Source organism: Parus major, chromosome 2 (assembly GCF_001522545.3).
Source record: "Parus major isolate Abel chromosome 2, Parus_major1.1, whole genome shotgun sequence".
NCBI classification, from domain to species: Eukaryota; Metazoa; Chordata; class Aves; order Passeriformes; family Paridae; genus Parus; species Parus major.
In genome coordinates this window covers 104749217-104767148 of record NC_031769.1, presented here as the reverse complement: position 1 = coordinate 104767148, position 17932 = coordinate 104749217, and the positions used below count along the sequence as shown (strand labels likewise).

Sequence of the window (17932 nt, the reverse complement as noted above, 5' to 3'; positions counted from 1 at the left end):
TCTTTGGAGAAGGTGTTGGCTGAGGAAACCACAATTTTGCTTCTTAATAGGGCTTACATCAAATTGCTTAGGTTTGAATTAATTGTGTGTATTTTCAGGAAGATCCTGAATTAGTTTTGTATTCACTGTACACACTTTCTGTAGCTACCTGAGAAAGAAAGGAGGTATCTCCAGAGACTGCTCCATCTAGCAAAGATCTATTCATTGGAGATTCTCTTTTGGAAACTTAGGAAAGCTGCTTCCTTGCTTTACATACCTCTGAAGTCAGACGAGTCTGGAAGTTGTCTGGATAAATCTGATGAAATGTGGCTATTGGAAATATTGCACCTGCACTAGCTCTCTTCATAGTCCACAGTGCAGAGCACGATCTCTTGGTACATAATTCACCTCACCTGAAAGCAGACACCTAAAATATGCCAGATGAATTCCTCTCAAAAATGTTTGATTTTCCCTACTGACTGTGAGGAGGGCCTGCTTTGCTAAGACAAATGTCCATTTGAAGCTCTCTTGGATACTCTGTTTAGTTGAAGCCTTGGGTAGAGACTGTTCAGTGGCTGCAGAGGCTCAGAGGGGACAGGAGACAAGACAAAAACCTTTGTGATGGTCCTCTGCTTGCCTTACCTGTCCCTGATTGCCAATACACGACTAAATAGTCTGGGCTCCATATGCTCAGACTGCTTAAATTGCTGTACATTTCTGAAATAGAATTATCCTTGCTGAGATGAGCTGAGAGCCTGCATAATTGGCATATGCCAGGTTTCTGAGTGTGACAGGAAGAATTTCAGTCTTCCTAGTCTTCTTTAGTCATCTTCCCTTTCTTTGTAGCACAGCTCCCACTCTGCTGGACTTGCTTTGCAAAGCTAACTGCAGGGAAATTGCAATATGTATATTTACATGACCGTGCTTTTATTTATGTAGACGTTCTTTATTGCAGTTTGATCCAAATGGATATTCATGGGCTCTAATTCACTTGATCTGTGTTGGTAAGTAATTTTCTTCTAGAAAAAGAATTACAAAGGGTAAATGTGTTGGAGAAACCGGCTTTATTTTGAAGTTACTGGTATTTGAGACTCTATACGTAAGAAACACTCGGAAAGAATGAAGATCAGTAAATATAAGAAAGTGCATTCTTTTTATAGCTTTTATGTTGAAAACAACAACAGAACAAACTGCATATTGCAGTCTGTTAACAGGGGATGAGAAAATGCACATACAATTTTAATCAGCACTAAGCTTTTCTGGTTGTTTTTTGATGGTTGCCCACTGAGAGAGACTTCTTTCTGAGGGGAGAAGAAACATGAAAAAAACAAGCAATAACTTGTACTTGGAGCTTTGTTACACACAAAGATTTTATTTAAAACTGACAAAAACATACTAAAATATCATGGACTCTTGTCCCAGAGGAAGGATGTTGAAATGCTGGGGTTTTTTAGGCAATCATATGCATTTTTAAAAAATTTTAACAATGAGTTGCATAACCTATCAGGTTTCCTTTTTTTCTTTTTTTTTTCCAGACAAACATTGATTTGGATAAATTGTAGCTGTTCCCTGAAAAGCTAGAAACTGTCAGGCCCAAAAAATCTGAAGAAAACAAGAGTAGTAATTTTTAACTAGGAGATTTTTGTCTTTTGGAGTATTTTTGTGGATAATAAGGGACTTGTATTTGATTTTTATCTGTCCTATATACTGAGTGAGTGACTCATTCGTATGTTAGGTCTTGTCTGCAGATTAGGGATGATTCTTTCTTTATTTCTTCTATTCATACAGTAAAATTTTTAGGGCAGAGGTAATGTGTTTATATGTATTCCTGTCTAGGGAGGGCTAGAGATTCCCATCTGAAATGTTGTTAACATAAAAATGAGAAATAGTTTTGAGATTTTTTTGAGAAATATTATATGGTAAACATTTGCTCATTGAGATAAAAGTAAAAGCTATGGATTTTCCACTTCAAATTCTTGTTTGCTGTAAGGACTGATGTTCCTGCTTTCTCAAAGCCAATGGGTCCCCTTTGTAAAGCAGTGCTTGGTCACGGAGGTGGAAAATTGCTTAGAGAGTCTTCAGAATGCTTCTTTTGTGTGTCTGAAATGTGTGGGAAGTGTCAACATAATGTTTATGCTCAAAATATAGCTGCCTTCCATTTCTCTTGGTTTTGAGAGTTGTTGATATGGCTGTTGGGAGATATTTGTGTAATTAGATTTCCTATCAACTGAAATGAAGGTGCTACGAGAAAGGGCAAACAGATGAACTAACTTACTGCATAGTAAATCAAGACAGAACATTACAGAAAGGATGTGTGTTCTACCCTTCAACTTGTCTAATGGAGGCAGAATTTAGAACATCTGTTTCATAGTGTTCTACTGGATTTACTTTCCATTTTCTGGTTTTCTCTGTGAATCAAAAACATTACCCCAAAGCCTTGAAGAAAGGGTATGAAAAAACAGAGCCTGAAGATGTGTCATTTCTTGAGTGCTTAAGTTTTTAGCCAGGGCAGAAATGGAAGCTAACAAGAGGTAGATTGGTGGGTCAAGAATGTAAAGGACCTGGAGACCCTAGAGTGGAGAGAACTAGAGAACTTTGAATAAGAAAAATGGCTTAGAGCAAACAGCTCTATGTAGATGAACATATATATCATAGGACTTACCCCCAAAAGGTGTGGGCTGAAGAACCCATCCTGTGACACTTTTCTGTGTGCATTTACACACAAGACCATACACACATGCACACACACAGTCTCCTTTGTTTTTGCTGTGAGCTGGAAGATGTCTTGTCCTCAGAAGGACTAGCAGAACCACAAAGCACTGTGCTCAGAGCTGATAGCACCTTGAAAACCATTAATTTGAAGCAATAGGTTCATTTTACTCATGGTTTAGGAATCCTTTGTGCTGTGTTGCTAAACTGTAATTCAGAGGGGTTCCATGTCGGCTAGTACCACGGCCAAACAAGCTCTTGTTTGTCAGAATGATTGCATGATATGGCAATTACACATGTCATTTCAATTACAGGGGCTTACAAAGTATTTCACAAGTTGTGGAAACCTGGATCTTTAAGGTAATTGTGTTTTCTTATTCTTCTTATAAAGAGAGATGACTGATGCAGGGAGCTCTGCATGATCAGCAGGAGCTGGGCCACTCCTGGTTAATTATTAATGACTTCTCTTGCAAGACGAGCCTTATTTATTGTTGATAACAACAGCATGTGGTTATTGGTAGTTATACTGCTAACTGGAACATTGAATTAGTTTTAAACAGTGTATTACCCAAGGGTGATGACTCAGTCCTGGAAAAAGAACCCCTAATTACTGGTACAGGTGTTAAGAGGAAATGTTTTTCTGCGTTCAAGTGGAAAGCTGCATGGTTTGAATCTGTTAGTATCTCCCTTTGTCACACACTCAGAAGTTTCAGCAGCTGGTGACTTACCATAGGATGGGAATGGCTGAGTACCTTAAACAACTTGAAACCTTGCACTAATCCCATGTTCATGCTAGAACTGCAACCACACAACAGAATTCTTGGAATCAGGTGGCATTGCATGTTCACAGTGTCTGTAATCTGCAGTTTTCTTTATGGATGGGGATGGATATGTTGACACTGCATATGATGTATAATATACATGCTTGGATAAGCTTATGTATTTCAAAACCATTTTCCATCCCTGGTTAAAGGGTCTCAATTTTAATCAGTCTCACTTTATCTTCATGTTAAATGAAACTCCTACTGACAGTAACAACAAAATAATGTGTGGATCCTGTGTGAATTAATATATATTGGTTAACTGATAATTAATTAAAAATTAAATAATCAACATTGATAAAATTATTACTATGTTTGTGTTACTATATTATGTATATAATGTAATGATATAATTATATACATTATATCATTACATTAAGTATTACCCAATACTAGCCTAATTAGATATTATATAAATTAATATAATGTACTATTACAGCATTACTATATATTACTGGTTAATATGCTGATCTATTACACCAAATGAAGTGCATTGCTAAGAAAACCCTTTATTTTTCTTTCCCTCTTCTCACAGTGATCTGGACCAACAGTACATCAACTATGTATTCAGGTAAAATGAGTAAGTCTTTGATACACCTTAGCTGGTTATATGTGGTATATGTTTTTATTTTCAACCATGCTTGGCTGAAGAAACTGACAGCTACCACTCCTTAAATGTATTTATTCAGCAGGACATTCACTGAAAGAACAGTGCTAAATTGAATGGCTTAGCAGATTAATTTTTTTGGCTCCAGTTGCAGATGGATTTGCCAATATACACCTGAGAAGGTAACAAGGTGTTAATTATGAATTTTTAAGTCACCATGTGCACTAGAAGTGATCTATCCCTTCCAGAAATAATATTTACAGAGTTACTCCCTGACAATACCCCACTTCAGAAAATAAAACTTGTACAAAATTGCCAGAAGAGGAGGTAGTGATTACAAAAGTACTGTGTGCAGAGAACATGAGCAGTAACTGATTGTTCAGAGTGCTGTTAGTGGGATTGAGTAATTCTGATTTTCAGTTGTTTTTCTGATTTGGAGATATAAGAGTGGCTTGTTATTTTGTAGCTGGTGAAAGAGTCTGTGTCACTGACCAGATTCCCCTGCTTTTTTAAATCCAGTCCTGTCTTCAAAGAATGACAAACCAGGACATTCAGTCCAGAGACATACATGTCCTCTGCTGGGTTTTTGTGAGGCTTTATTTCAAGTAAGGCATCTAGAGACTTTATTCAATTCTTCTCCATCTGAAATCACACCTAATATATTTTGCCCCTTCTTCAATTCATACCTAAAGTCATTTGGGAATATGATGAAGTATGAATAATAAATTCAAAGAAATTCCTTCTGTGGTCAGAAGGAATGAAAGAGAGAGCATAAGCTGGGAATAAGTGTAACAAAAGTGAAGTTGGGGTAGTCTATTTGATTAGATGGATATATGCTCTTGTCTGACCACATGAAAGATCCTTGACAGAGGTATACCAGTGTAGGACAGTTGCTTCCTTTAAATTCCCATTTATCTTGTGAGCATCATCAGTATGATAACACTGTGTATCTCTTTCTATCTTAGTTCAATCAAATCTCCTATTTCCATAAGTAAGTAATGCAGGCCTCTGCTTTTGCCTTTATGATTCACCAGGGTCCCATTAATGGACAATATCTGGATATCAGTTTGCTTGAAGTAGGCTCTTGTTTAAGTCAGTTGTTTTCCATCTACTATGAAATGTGAAGCAAATCAATTTTGCATAAAGAAGGTAGGTGTGCTTATTGAAACTTTGGAAGAATTAGTAATGGAATTTGCAAATATGCTGCCACATGCAAAAATAACCTATGAAGTCTGGAATGAGATCTAGCTACTTCTCTGTGTTGAAGGGAAATCATGAACCAAGCAGTAAAATCAATTAATTTTTTGTTTGGCAGCTCCCTGACTATCTCTCAGTTGTCAGTTTAGTTGAAATTTGCATCTAGGCCTGAACCTTTAAATTCAGATTTTGTCTGAAGGCCTTAACTTTTCAGCTTTGATTGAAAAGTCAGGGCTGGGGTGCTTCTCTGTTAGTTCATGATCTTGTTCCTTTGAAGTCTGTGAACTTGTGTCCAGCAGAGAGCAGGAGTCCCACATTACATGGAAAGTATGATAATTTCTTTGGAAGCTTTTGAAAGGGAGAAACTTCTTGCTAAGGAACTGTGAGGTGCAATGGTGTATATTTTAAACTGTTCTTTTTACAGAAAACACACTAACAAACAATCCAACAATGGATTTATGCAAATTGGAAATTCACTATTTTCAGCATCTATTTGAAAGCAAAAACTTGTTATCAAAGCTTCCAAAGTTTTCCCCCAGCAAGAGGCTTAAAGTTCAGCATTGCTTACAAGATGATGATGCAAAGAAACTTGTTGGAAAACAGCTGTCTTAAGGGAGGTAGCAAACTAGATACTTATTTGTTTGGTTTGGTCTGTGCATATCTATATGTTTATGTATCTGTATACATATATATACTTCTATGTGTTAGAAAAGCTCACAATTTATAGCATTTGAATCTCAGCTTAGCTAGGGAAAACAGGCAGCACCATGGACAATGGGATAAGTGACATCTGAATTCTTTTAGAGTTTTGTTTTGTCAAAATAACTAATGATGTTTGAAAGGGTGTAAAATTTGGCAGGAGATCTCATTCGTGTGGCACCATGATGTGGTGTCTGATGGGACTAAAATCCTTCTGCTGCAGGACACACTGGCAGGTTTGTCTCTGTGGGAGACCTCTGCACATGTGGTTATCTGAGAGATCACTGCTGCTTCCCAAATCTGGATGAATCTGTTCAGCGTGTTTGAGAGCTGTGTGGAGCTGTGTACACACAGCTTTACTGCAGAAACTTAATTTCTGTAGGAAACAATCAAAACTACTTTTAAATATCACTAACAAAAGGAGTGGTCTCTGAATGAGCACTAACTCCTCACAGGCAGCTCTGGGTTAGAATTACTGTAAACATGGATTATCTCTGCCAGACAGCACCCAGCACTAAATTTTGTGATTTGGAAGGTGTTAAGGTATATGCTGCTTCCCCTTCTCAGTCCTTCTCAAGGACTCTTCTGGCCATGACAAGATCCCAGTTCCACCTTGAGGACAGGACAGTTTAATGTGTACTAGAGGTCTTGTCTATACAAGCATGATTGTATGATTCTATGATTTATGAAGGAACTAGATAGTGTGGTATCAGTGTGACTTTCTCCTCTTAACACTATTATCAATAGGTCTTTAAAGCTCCTTATTTCTAACCTAGATCAGACAGCTGACATGCAGCTGTGTGGGCACAGACAGAGTTTAGAATCATCCAATCTTTTAGCTTGGAGAAGACCCTTAAGGTCATTGAATTCATTAACCAAGCTCTACCAAGCCCACCACTAAGCCTCGGTTCCTAAGTACCACATGTCTCTTAAATACCTCTAAGGATGGTGGCTCAAACACTGCCCTGTGAAACCTATTATAATGCCTGATTCCAAAGCCTTTTAATGAAGAAATTTTTCTAATACATAGGAAAAGAACATAGGATTATTGTAATAGAAGCCGTTCAGAGTGTTTCTCAGTTCAGTATGAAAGCACAGTTGTATACTACTGAGTGTAGAGACTGTCTGCATGGAGCAGATTAAAAGATCTGCCACAAATTACTGGATGTTATAATCTACCAATATGTTAGAGTAAAAATATATATATTTATATAAAAGAGAAAGCTCTGTTGGATGCTTCCAGAAGTGCAACTGAAATGAGCAGTCTGCTAACATATGCTGTCCTTACACACCATGCACTGTTTCTTGTTTTAAAATCTGGAACAGTTTGGGAGAAAAGCACACCCTAAGTAAATGTACATGAATGGGAACTTTCCAGAATCAAACAGATCTGAAGAAATGTTTGCTGATGTTGAAAGTCTGGCATTCTTCTCACTTCATCACTTCCAGCATGATTATTCAATGGCTTTTAAAAAGGGAGCCAGACCAGGAACAAGTGTAGGAGGGAAAGCAGAACTGTGCTATGCAGAGAAGGGAGGGGTAATGTTGCTTCTCAGTGCCCAGCCTCATCCAGTTCATCCCTTTCCCTTGTGCATCTGGGGCAGGGAGGAAGAGGAGACGTTCAATGTACTTTCAAGATCCTGCCTCTAATCCTCCAATCCTCTGGATCCCACCCCCTTTTTTAAACTGCAGTATTGTATTTCTCTGTACTCTAACTTCTGCATTAGTGTTCTACTTCCTAATGTTTTTTTCTCATAATCTTACATTTGCTTTTATGCTTTCTGTTCCCTCACTTTTTATCAAAGGAGGAGCCAGATTTCTCCCCCTTAGCTGGTGAAGGGTAGCATGAGGGGAGGGGTAGTAATCCCTGCCTGGCATGTTGAGGGAGACATGTCTTACAAGCAGGTTGTAGCTCCTCTTGGGCTTTCTCCTATGCTGCAGCAGGTAGAGATATTTTACTTCTTGTGAAGAACCTGCAAGAAAGTTCCAGTACATTACAATATCTGTCACTGTCTGAAATTTGCTCACAAAGGCATGCCCAGATGGCATAGCAGCATTTGGTGAGGAGAAAACAGATACAGGAGAATTTCAAATGGTGGATAAACAGCACTGACAAAGGTAGGAGGTAAAGGCTCTACTGTATACAGCAAAACTACATCTGGCTTCTGGAAGAGCTGCTAATCTGTCACTTTTGTGAATTAAAAATGCTGCAGTAGGTTTTCTGCAATAGGAGAGGGCAGCTTTGCAGGCATAAATTGCTGTTCTTGCTGACAAAACCTCTTTTTAGCCAGAAAGGAAACCACGAGTGACCCAGCCCTCAGTATTGAATACAGGGGAAAAAAGAGAGGAGCAGGGAAATCCAGCACATGGAATTTGTTTTTGCTACAGCCTCATATCCAGGCTGTCCTGCTAGAAACCTCTGAATCCCTAATCTGGTTTTACAGCATCATCGTGTCCTTTTTACTGGTGCTTCATTCAGAGCAGAGCTACAGAGCAGCTGTAATGCCATCTAATCCATTTGCCTTAACTTGCCCTGCACTTCACAATTAAGGTTTTGTTTTCTCCTGTTGTTTTGTTTGGACCAAACCCTGGGGTGTCCACTAGGGTTATCAATTCCTCTTGGCTGCAGAAGGAAGCTGCTTTCTGACTATTTCCCAATCTCAGTGGGTTTTTGTTCATAATATTCAAAAAGCAAGTGGGAAACATGGTTTAGCCCTACTTCTCATCACTGTTGACACAGTTTCACTTGCCCTAACAGTCTCCTGTTTTCTCTTATTCAGTCAAAAGCAGTAGGCCTTTGCTTCCTTTTCTCTCTTTACCAGGAAACTGAAGATTTGTGCCTGTTTATTGTGAATTACTCTTGGCATCTGTTTACAGGGGGGGCACCCATGTGTGGGGAGGAGGGGTAGGGCAAATTACCTATAGTAAATGATCTGCTTTGCCTTGTTTAATACCTTTGTGGCAGCAGCACCTTTTAAAAACATGTATAAATATTGAGAATGTGAATGTACTGTATCATGTGATGCCTTTCAAATACTTATAAAATGTGAAGCCTGAAACAGCTGCCTGCCTGTCCATCAAACACTTTCCTCCTTCAGTCTATTGAGTTCCACAGCTGATTTCAGTGGCAAACTTCCCCCCAGGGCTTCCTTGGCCATGAGAATTCCATGCTTTTTGCAGCTCCTTTTGCTTCAGGTGACTCTGTGAATGATGTTGGGTTTCACCAAAGCTTGCCAAGGACAGGTCACCAAGCATGGAAGCATGGTCATGTAGAGAGCTGGGACCAGCTGTGAGTGAGCAGGTTGGGAAATGGTGACTACATTAACACTGGAGAAGGAAGCTGGCCTGGAATGCTGAAGCATTCATTACATTAATGAGTGTCTTTTTACCTCTGTAAGGGCAGTGCTTTCTGCTTATCAAGAAGCAAACTCTTGAGATACTACTGTCTTCTTCTTCCACTTGTCCTTAGGGTTTGTCATGGATGCATGTTTTTGGTAACTGGAAGAAGCTGTAGCTCTGCAGACATGCATGATTATCCAATCTCACAGTGCCCCAGAATGTTTCTGTAGCCTTCTAACCTTAGAAGAAATTTGGAATAAAAAATTTGCAAAAAAAAAAAAGAAGAGAAATCTACAAGAAGAACCAGTAACATTAAAAAAGGCTCTGTGCAATCTATACTGCAAATTTAAAAGAGTGAATCTTTGTAAGACCTTAGAAAACTTAAGTGATAACACTTCTGATAAAGAATTGGTCACAGCTGGTTTTCTTGTTCACTTGTATCTGAAACATGTGAATCATTCAGGCTGGTACTTGTTTTTATTTTCATGTGTTTTTTAACTTGTCTAAATGCAATATTTAGCATAATATAGAACAACAACCATACATTGCAACTTTGGTGGTTTGGTGGTTTAAAAATGGGTCAGCAGGATAAACTTCTTTGCTAGGAGGGTAGAGTGGCCTTAGGACAGGTTACCCAGAGAGGTGTGTAATCTCTATGGTGGTAGATTTTTGACATGTGCCTTTTTGAGACAGAACCAGAGGGCATGATCAAATATTTGTGATAGTCCTGCTTCAGGTCAGATATTTTATTAGGTGACCCCCATACACTCCTTTCCAATCAACTTTTGTTTTATTTTAATTGATACTTATATCTCAGTTATTCTACGTAACTGGAATAAGTTTCACCATGAAAAAACAAACACAAAACTGTCAATTTATAGTCTTCTGCTGATGTCATAGATTTTGTAGTATCAAATTAATTTATTTTTTTTTTAGTGTAGTGCTGTTGGCCTCTGCATCCCATCCAGCAGGTAAAGTGAACTGAGTTCCTCCATTTTTAGATTTCCATGTCGTTTTTGCTTTCTATGAATATTTTTAGAGACCAAACCCTCAGGATTTTAGCCCTGAATATGACCAGTAATATGTTACCACGTAGGAAGAGAAGAGTATATAAATTGGTGTATATTGCATGATATTTCCCAATACCATTCTTAGCTGTCCTTTGCAAACAAGCAGTATGGGACAGACAACAAACAACAGCTTTTGAGGTAGTGCATGGTAAAGAACAATGATTCTATAAGTCAACATGTCCTCTTCAGAGCAAAGTCTCAGGAGTCCATATAGAACTGGGCTTCCTTCTCTGCATTGTCCCCATTGCTATGCAGAGTTTTTGTTTTGTTTCTTTCAAAACATGGATCCCACTGCTTGGACCCATGGCAGGATTTGAAGTTGCAGCACATCAGGTGGTAAAAATGGAGAAATTTAATATTTTATGGTGGCTAATATTCTTACTTTCTTGTGTGTTCATAGTTAAAGATGATCATCTGTTGCTTTCATTAGACATTTGTTCAGGCAGAAAAACAAAGAAGAAAGTATTTAAAGAAACATAAATTCACCCTTTTTCCTGGTGTTTCCCAGTGCAGATTGTATATATAGCAAACCCCCACGAGGATAAACATACATGTTAAGCCAAAGAGTCCTGCATTTCAAAAAATGAGAGATGGAGCTTCATGCAAATCTGTAGAGCCTGAAGGCCAAAGAGCTCCTGGAACTGCCACCAAGAGCAATGAAGGCTCAGGTTCCTGGAAGTACAAGTACTCAAGAGCTCTACTTAGACCTCTCAACATGCTCTGTATTACAGAGTTCAAATGCCAGAGGGGGGAACAGCCACCATATGTCTGTGTTTCCTGTTGTTTCAGTAGGAGCTATCACATGCTGCGTAATAAAAGAAGTGGATATGATATATGTCTGTCCACTGGCAAATGCTGCTTAAGCAGGACCTTCTGAATACTAGCAAAGAATACTCTTAGGTATCCCTTTTTCCTTTTTCAACCAAAGGCAAGAACTGGCTAGAAGCAAGGTCAGAGAGAAATCATTAAACACACCAGAAATGTGGAAAGCATTATAAATGGAAAGTCAGCCAGCTGTAAAGGCTCAGAGGATGTTAAACTAGTAATGTACATGTAATTGCTGTTGCATTGCTTGTAACAGTGGGTAAATTTTTCCCACCGTGTACTGAGTATATTGCTTTGTCCCTCAGGTGATCTCTTCAGTGCCTTGGATTTTCCATTCCTGTACTTCTACAGGTTTCATAGCAGCTGCTGTGCCAGGTAACCTCTATAACAGGTCATGTAAATGTTTTCAAAATAAGAGATTCAGTTGACTTCCTGCCTATACTTTCAATTAAAAACTTTGCAGCATGTAAAGCCTTACTTTAAACTAGTTTCTGCTGCCATGAGCCAGGAGAATTGCAAAGAATAAATCTTTGCATGTCTGTGGGGTATGCATTTGATGGCCTGAGATTCAAATGTGCTGTGGGTTTCCTTGAGTGAGTACATTCTGATTGCTGGAGCTCCCAGTCACCAGTAAAACAATGTTTACCCAATGTAGCAAAGCTTTGATACATAGCATCTCTCAATTGCTTCAGAAGTCAGATTAGCCCAAACTTGCTGTCGGCAGCAATTGCTAATTATTAGTCTTCAGCAGTATATGGGTGTACATGGATCTATTTGCCTGTACATATTGTTATTTGGCAGAATGCTGCTTTGGGTAAAAAGGAAAAGCTTTAACAAGCAGTACATTATTTTCAGTAGCAAAAGTTCACTGCATGTTGGTATAATTCTCACAGGACAACATAATAATGTTTCCCATAGATCTTAATTTTTCCAAAACTTCTGTCTTTCCCCCCAAGTCTTTTACCAAGTTAATGTAATTTTTTAAGAGTGGAAAAATATATTTTCATGCTAACTAATGGCAAAAAAATTTCCTGATAGGGATTTTCTGACTTGTATCTGGATTTTCTGTTGAAAGAAGATATTGAGAATGACTGTTAAATAATTTCCAATGTACATAGGTTTTTGTTATGTTTTTCCAAGTGTCGTCTATCCACGCTACAAGTAGCTCACAAATAGGTATTCTTTAGGTAGGTGAAATCTATTTTTCTTGAAGGTGACATCTAACTGCAGGCACTAATTCATATCTGTCTAGCCCAGATACTCTTCTTGTTCACTCCATTAGAACTTTACCTCTGTGGTAGCTTCCCACTTCTGAATCCATTGGCCCATCTTCAGTACATGTATAGTAGATAGCACTCTACACTACAGGAAGGGGAAAGGAATGGTTAGATGGAGAAACAAACATCTCAGCTGCTCTCTTACATTTTATAATCTAGTGTCTTTGTAGATATGTGGGATTTGGTGGAAAACCTATGCAATGAAAGGTAAGGGCAATTCATGCAGCTAAATCTACTGCCTCTGCAGAATGTCTAAAGCATCAACAGTAAGGTGCAAAGTACTCAATTTATTTATGAAATAAATTGGTGTTAATTGTGGCATCAATATTTTAGGTATCATAATTTGCTGTTTCACTTTTTGTCTCTGGAGTTGTACCAAATATCTTCAAATCTCCATGACTGAAAGCCCTTCACAGCAGGCTGGAAGATCTGGAATAAACTTAAGCTACTGGGCTCTTAAAAGTATGGAGTGGTTCATTGAACTCACTCATTTCTCAGAGTGGCATTCTCTACTGCTCAGCACTCCATCCTCTGCAACAAGTTGCTGAATTTAGGCCTATCTTTTGTCATCAAGGCAGCATCTACTTCCTTGGCTTCAGACTTCACACACATCCCAAAGGATCTTGTGTTATGGCTCAATGCAAAAATTCCTAATGCCTTCTACTCCTGGGAAGGTATCTTACACTACTCTTTGGTGCCTGTATGGACATGCAACTGAGATGGATCTTGGCCACATGTATTGCGCAGGGAACAGCACTTGGAAGATATACTGGAGCCCAGCACAGAACTTCTGACCCATTTTCCACCCTTCCTGCTGCTGTAGAGAGGGGGGAAACTGCATGGCATCACTATCCAGAACTGAATACCCTCTGTGAACACCAAGGCACTTTTTGCTTCATCACTTGTCTGCTGTGTTGATCCTATCTCCTTTCCCATGCAGCTTCCCACAGCACTTTGTAATCTCTTATGCTTCACACTAATTTGTGCCTTACATATTTTGAAGTCCCTTTCTGTTCCCTGCTTGCTGGTTTTCACTGTTCCACTGGCTCACAATCAGTGGGTTGTACATATGTGACAAGTGAAACAAAATCCAGAGCCAAACCTCATAAACTCTATAAGGTCTGGTGAGATGTGGAACAGAATTTCCTTAAGGATAGTCTTGGCCACAGGAGTGCTGGGGACTGCTGTCCTATGACTTGAGAATGAAACTTCTCTTAATACAATTGTCAGCAGAGAACTTTGGAGTATCCTGGTCCCAGCACGACTGAGCCATCTATTTGTTAAACAGTAGAGATGTATTTGACTTCCTAATTGGAATTTAGGCTTCATGAAGTTTAAACAGCTTGAAAGCTTCAGGCAGAAACTTTCCTGTGGTTATTTTTTCAGTTCAAGGCTCTGTGGAGGTTGAAGTGAGTTAGTTGGCAAATATGTGCGGTTCCTGCTGAAATTAGCATTGCTGCTATTCAGAGCCATTTCAATGCCTGAAGTTAATATTTCCCCTCATGTTTTCAATAATCTCTACTTTTCTGATTATGCAAGTGCATTAGAGACCAGCCATAAGAATGTCAGACTTATTTTATTCAGATTCTAGTCACTGACTGAGCAAACACTAGATGTACTGGACATAATGTAAGCTACTTGTCCACCAGCTTGCTTTCTCCAAATGGGATTAATACTTCAGTTCTCCATCAGGAAAACCAAGATGCCTGTAAAAAGTTGTTTAGTTGAAATTAAGAGATTTTATTAACAAGTTTCCCCATCCCTTGCAGTGGACTGTTGGGATTCTTTCTGATGTTGCACACAGTGAAGCTAAAAAGCAGCACAACCTCAGGGCAATATGCAGCCTGGAGTTTCCTTGCAAAGGTAAGAGAAAGACCCCCACAGGAACACTACGCGTCTCCCAGGAAAACTGAGGAATTTCTGCGTCTTTCTAGTTTTTCTTGCTATTCCTCCTTGATGCTTCCTTGGTCCTGTCTGTGCAACCTGCATGTAGAGCTGAGGCAACAAGTATAAGGTGTATAATATCTCAGAATGATGATCTGAGATGAAATACTGTATATAGGCTGAGTGTAATGGAACTGGGATAATTATTGCAGCTAAGGATTTGGACTACTGAATCCAGTACTACAAACCTATACTTTCCAAAGGTGTTTTGGAGAATAACCTGTGAGTGTGTGCACCAGCCATGGTCTGCAGTGTGTCTTTCCTGAGCCAAGAGTTACAACTAGTTCTCTGAAGTTCAATAGCAGAACTCTCACTGCTTTTGTTGCAAGAGAGAGTTGAGGACGTCATTTGCCTTTACATTACCAGGGCTTTTGATGGTATGTCCCACAATATTATTATATAGAAATTAAGAGTACTACAGTCCAGATGGGCAGACAACTATATGGGTAAAAAAATGGTTGGAGGATCAGGTTCAGAAGGTAGAGGTTAATGATTCCTATTCTAACTGGAGTCTTGTGACAAGCAGAATGGAAAAGGAATCTGTCCTGGGTCCTTTCCTATTTAGGAGCTTTATTGAAGAATGAGAAGAGAGTACACTCACATTTCCAAGGGACACAAAATTGGGAGGACCTGTCAATAATGCTGGAGGATAGGGTTGCCTTCCAGAGGGATCTGGACAGGTTGGAGGAATGGGCCAACAGAAATCTTAGAAAATTCATCAAGGGCATGTGAAGCTCTGCACATGGGAAGGGTTGGTGGCAATAATAGAGCCTGAGGACTGCACAGTTGGGAAGCAACTCTGGAAAAGGACCTGGGATTTTGGTAGACAGCAAGCAGGACATAATGCAACAGTGTGCCTTAGCAGCTAGAAAACCCCAAAATCCTGGGCTGAACTTATAAGAGGATAGACAGCAAATTTGTGGAAGTGATCATGACCCTCTCCTTGGCACTTTTTAGTCAACGCCTGGAATAGGGAGCCTTGTTTTAGGCACCTCAATACAGGGAAGATATTGATAAACTGGAATGAGTTTGGCAGAGGATTGCCAGGAAAGTCAGGGGACTGGATCACTTGCATTTTGGGGAATGGCTGCTGGACCAGGCTTGTTCAGCCTGGAAGAGGGACATCTTTGGGAGCACCTAAGAAACAGAAGCCACCCAGTAACTATGGAGAAATCATCCAGAAGACAAATCCAGGCTATTCACAGTGCTGTGTAGGGGTGTGTAAAATAAACAGAGAGGTTCAGATTAGGTTAGAAGGAAATTAGACAAGGAAAAATTTTTTCACCCCTAGGACAAGTCAGGTAAGGGCAGAGGTTACCCAGGAAGGCTGTGCTGTTTCCGTCTTTGAAGGTTTACAAGACCCGACTGGATAAAGCCCTAAGCACCCCAGTCTGACCTCCTGAGGTCCATTCCTTCTGGAATTATCCTATGATCTGTGGATCTGGGGTCTGGCTGTACTTGATTTAAGCTATTAACAACTCAGTTTTTCAATTATTGGTGGTGAATGCAGTAAAAAGAGCTTGTCAGACTCCATTTCCCTTGGATTTTAGTTTTGTCACTTTCAGCTAGGTCATCTGAAAACCACAACCTTATGATGTGGTTTGTGATCTCACCTTTCCTACTACAGTGAATGAAGCTGCTACATTATCAACCCCACCTCAAATTGTAGATTTGCATAATGTGCCTCTTTAGAAACTGTATTCAAATGAGTCTGTTTTTTCTGGGGATAGCAAGAGTGAAGTGATGACTTGGTTTGTGCTTGCAAAGCTGCTCCCCACTGTACCTGTCACATGGCATTCCTCACTTTGAATTTCTTCCAAATATTCTGACTGTGCTGATTTTAGTACCTTAGCTTTCTTCTTGATCCTTGGTAGCAAAGTCAACTGATCTGAAACTTGGGATTTTTTGCTGCTTTTTTTTTTGCCTTTTTTTTCTTTTTCTTTTTTCTTTTTTCTTTTTTCTTTTTTTTTTTTTCTTGTGTGACATTCTGAGTTGTAGATTGGAATAGCTGGCTCTGCTAGTAGGTGTTGTGAATGAGGGTAAATGGTTTTACATGTGGTATTTATGACCTACTGGGAAAAAATGCAGGCAAAGATATGTTGTGAAATATATTTTAAGCAGATTTGGGTCTGTCCCAGCTGAAGTGGATCAGAGCCACAAAGTCTGGACTGGATCAAAGTTTTCCCAGAGTTCAAGGGTTTCTAGATCTGTGGAGGTTTGGCCATCTCTAGATGTAAGTGATACATAGTTTGTTCTAGACACTGTTGTCACAGAAATTACGTGTCTTCAAAGCAACTAAAAACTTGTCCTTGTGTTACTGGGAGAATTTAATCTGTTTGTTAGTCTTAAAAGTGCGTGCTTTTTAATGTACATGGTTTAATTATTTTGCTTGGAAGGTTTTTGTAACAGAGCAATTAGTCCTTTTCCTGTTGTAGCTTCTAACCCAGTGCTCAAATTATATATCTTATCTTGAGTTTGAAGAGGGCAATAATAATGAAGACATGAGATCTGCCTGTAGCACTAAAATTTTATCAACACTAGCAGTTTCTCTAATGTCTCCCACTAGTGTTTTAAAGCTTGTTATGTGATTTATTTTAGGGTTCTATTATACCTACCTAAGGATGCATGAGGAGCATGGAGGAACTGCTGCTCCAAGTGTGGAAATGCAGCTGATTTGGGGTTAGAAGTCAGTGAACACTTGAAAAGTTTGAAGGCACCATACATCAGTTTTAGAACAGGAATCAAAGCAGAGACAGAGAGGCAGAAAGCAGGAGCTGAACTGGAGCTTGTCTTAAGGGTAGGGGCTGATCTACCAGCTCCCAAAAAACTCTCACAAAGAACCTTATAGAAGGATCTTTAAATTTATGCACTGCATAGTTAAGAATTGAGTTCCATCTGTCTGATCATTAATACAGCTTCCTGCAGGTGCTTGAAAATGTTAAAACTACATACTAATCCAGCTCAACATTGCCCAGGTATGAGGGCTCTGTCAGTCACATCTTAAATCATCATGAGTGCAGAAAAGCAGCATTTAACTAGCACTGTAAAAATCTGTTTAAGTCTAAGTGTCTGGCTCCCTTAAAAAAAAAAAAAAAGGAAGGAAGTTCATGTGGATAAAGAATAAAGATAGAAAGTATTTGTATCTGGGCTTGCAGAATGGGATCCAGTGGAAAAAATAAAACCACCTCTGGTCACAACAACAGCTTTGCGTTCCCACATGAGCATTTTTCTTGGATTGAGTAGTGCCCCAGATCATCCTCTTAATCTTTCAGACTGACTAGAGTTTTCACCAGCAGTTGGAAAGGAGCAGCGTTTAAGGCCAGAGTATGTTTATCTTGCAAATGAGCCAAGAAAGGAGAATGCTGTAGTCCTCAGACAGCAGCACAGGCCTCTAGGGAGGTACAGGGAATCAGAAAATCTGTTTTCCATTTGGATGCTTTGTACCTATGTGACTGATGAGCTGGG

The 17932-nt window shown here is 39.3% G+C and overlaps 1 protein-coding gene across 4 annotated transcripts in view; it reads left to right on the top strand.

The window, feature by feature from the left end:
- TMEM241 (transmembrane protein 241) overlaps positions 1 to 17932 on the top strand; it is a 56626-nt gene that overhangs the window by 17025 nt on the left and 21669 nt on the right. For 3 of the 4 annotated variants that reach the window (XM_015619804.3, XM_015619803.3, XM_015619802.3), the window contains 6 exons: positions 935 to 983; positions 3003 to 3048; positions 4045 to 4080; positions 10288 to 10322; positions 11552 to 11621; positions 14293 to 14386. In XM_015619804.3, the coding sequence (XP_015475290.1) occupies positions 935 to 983; positions 3003 to 3048; positions 4045 to 4080; positions 10288 to 10322; positions 11552 to 11621; positions 14293 to 14386 (330 nt within the window). The remainder of the gene's footprint in view (positions 1 to 934; positions 984 to 3002; positions 3049 to 4044; positions 4081 to 10287; positions 10323 to 11551; positions 11622 to 14292; positions 14387 to 17932) is intronic. The other variant, XM_015619806.3, reaches the window with a different exon arrangement.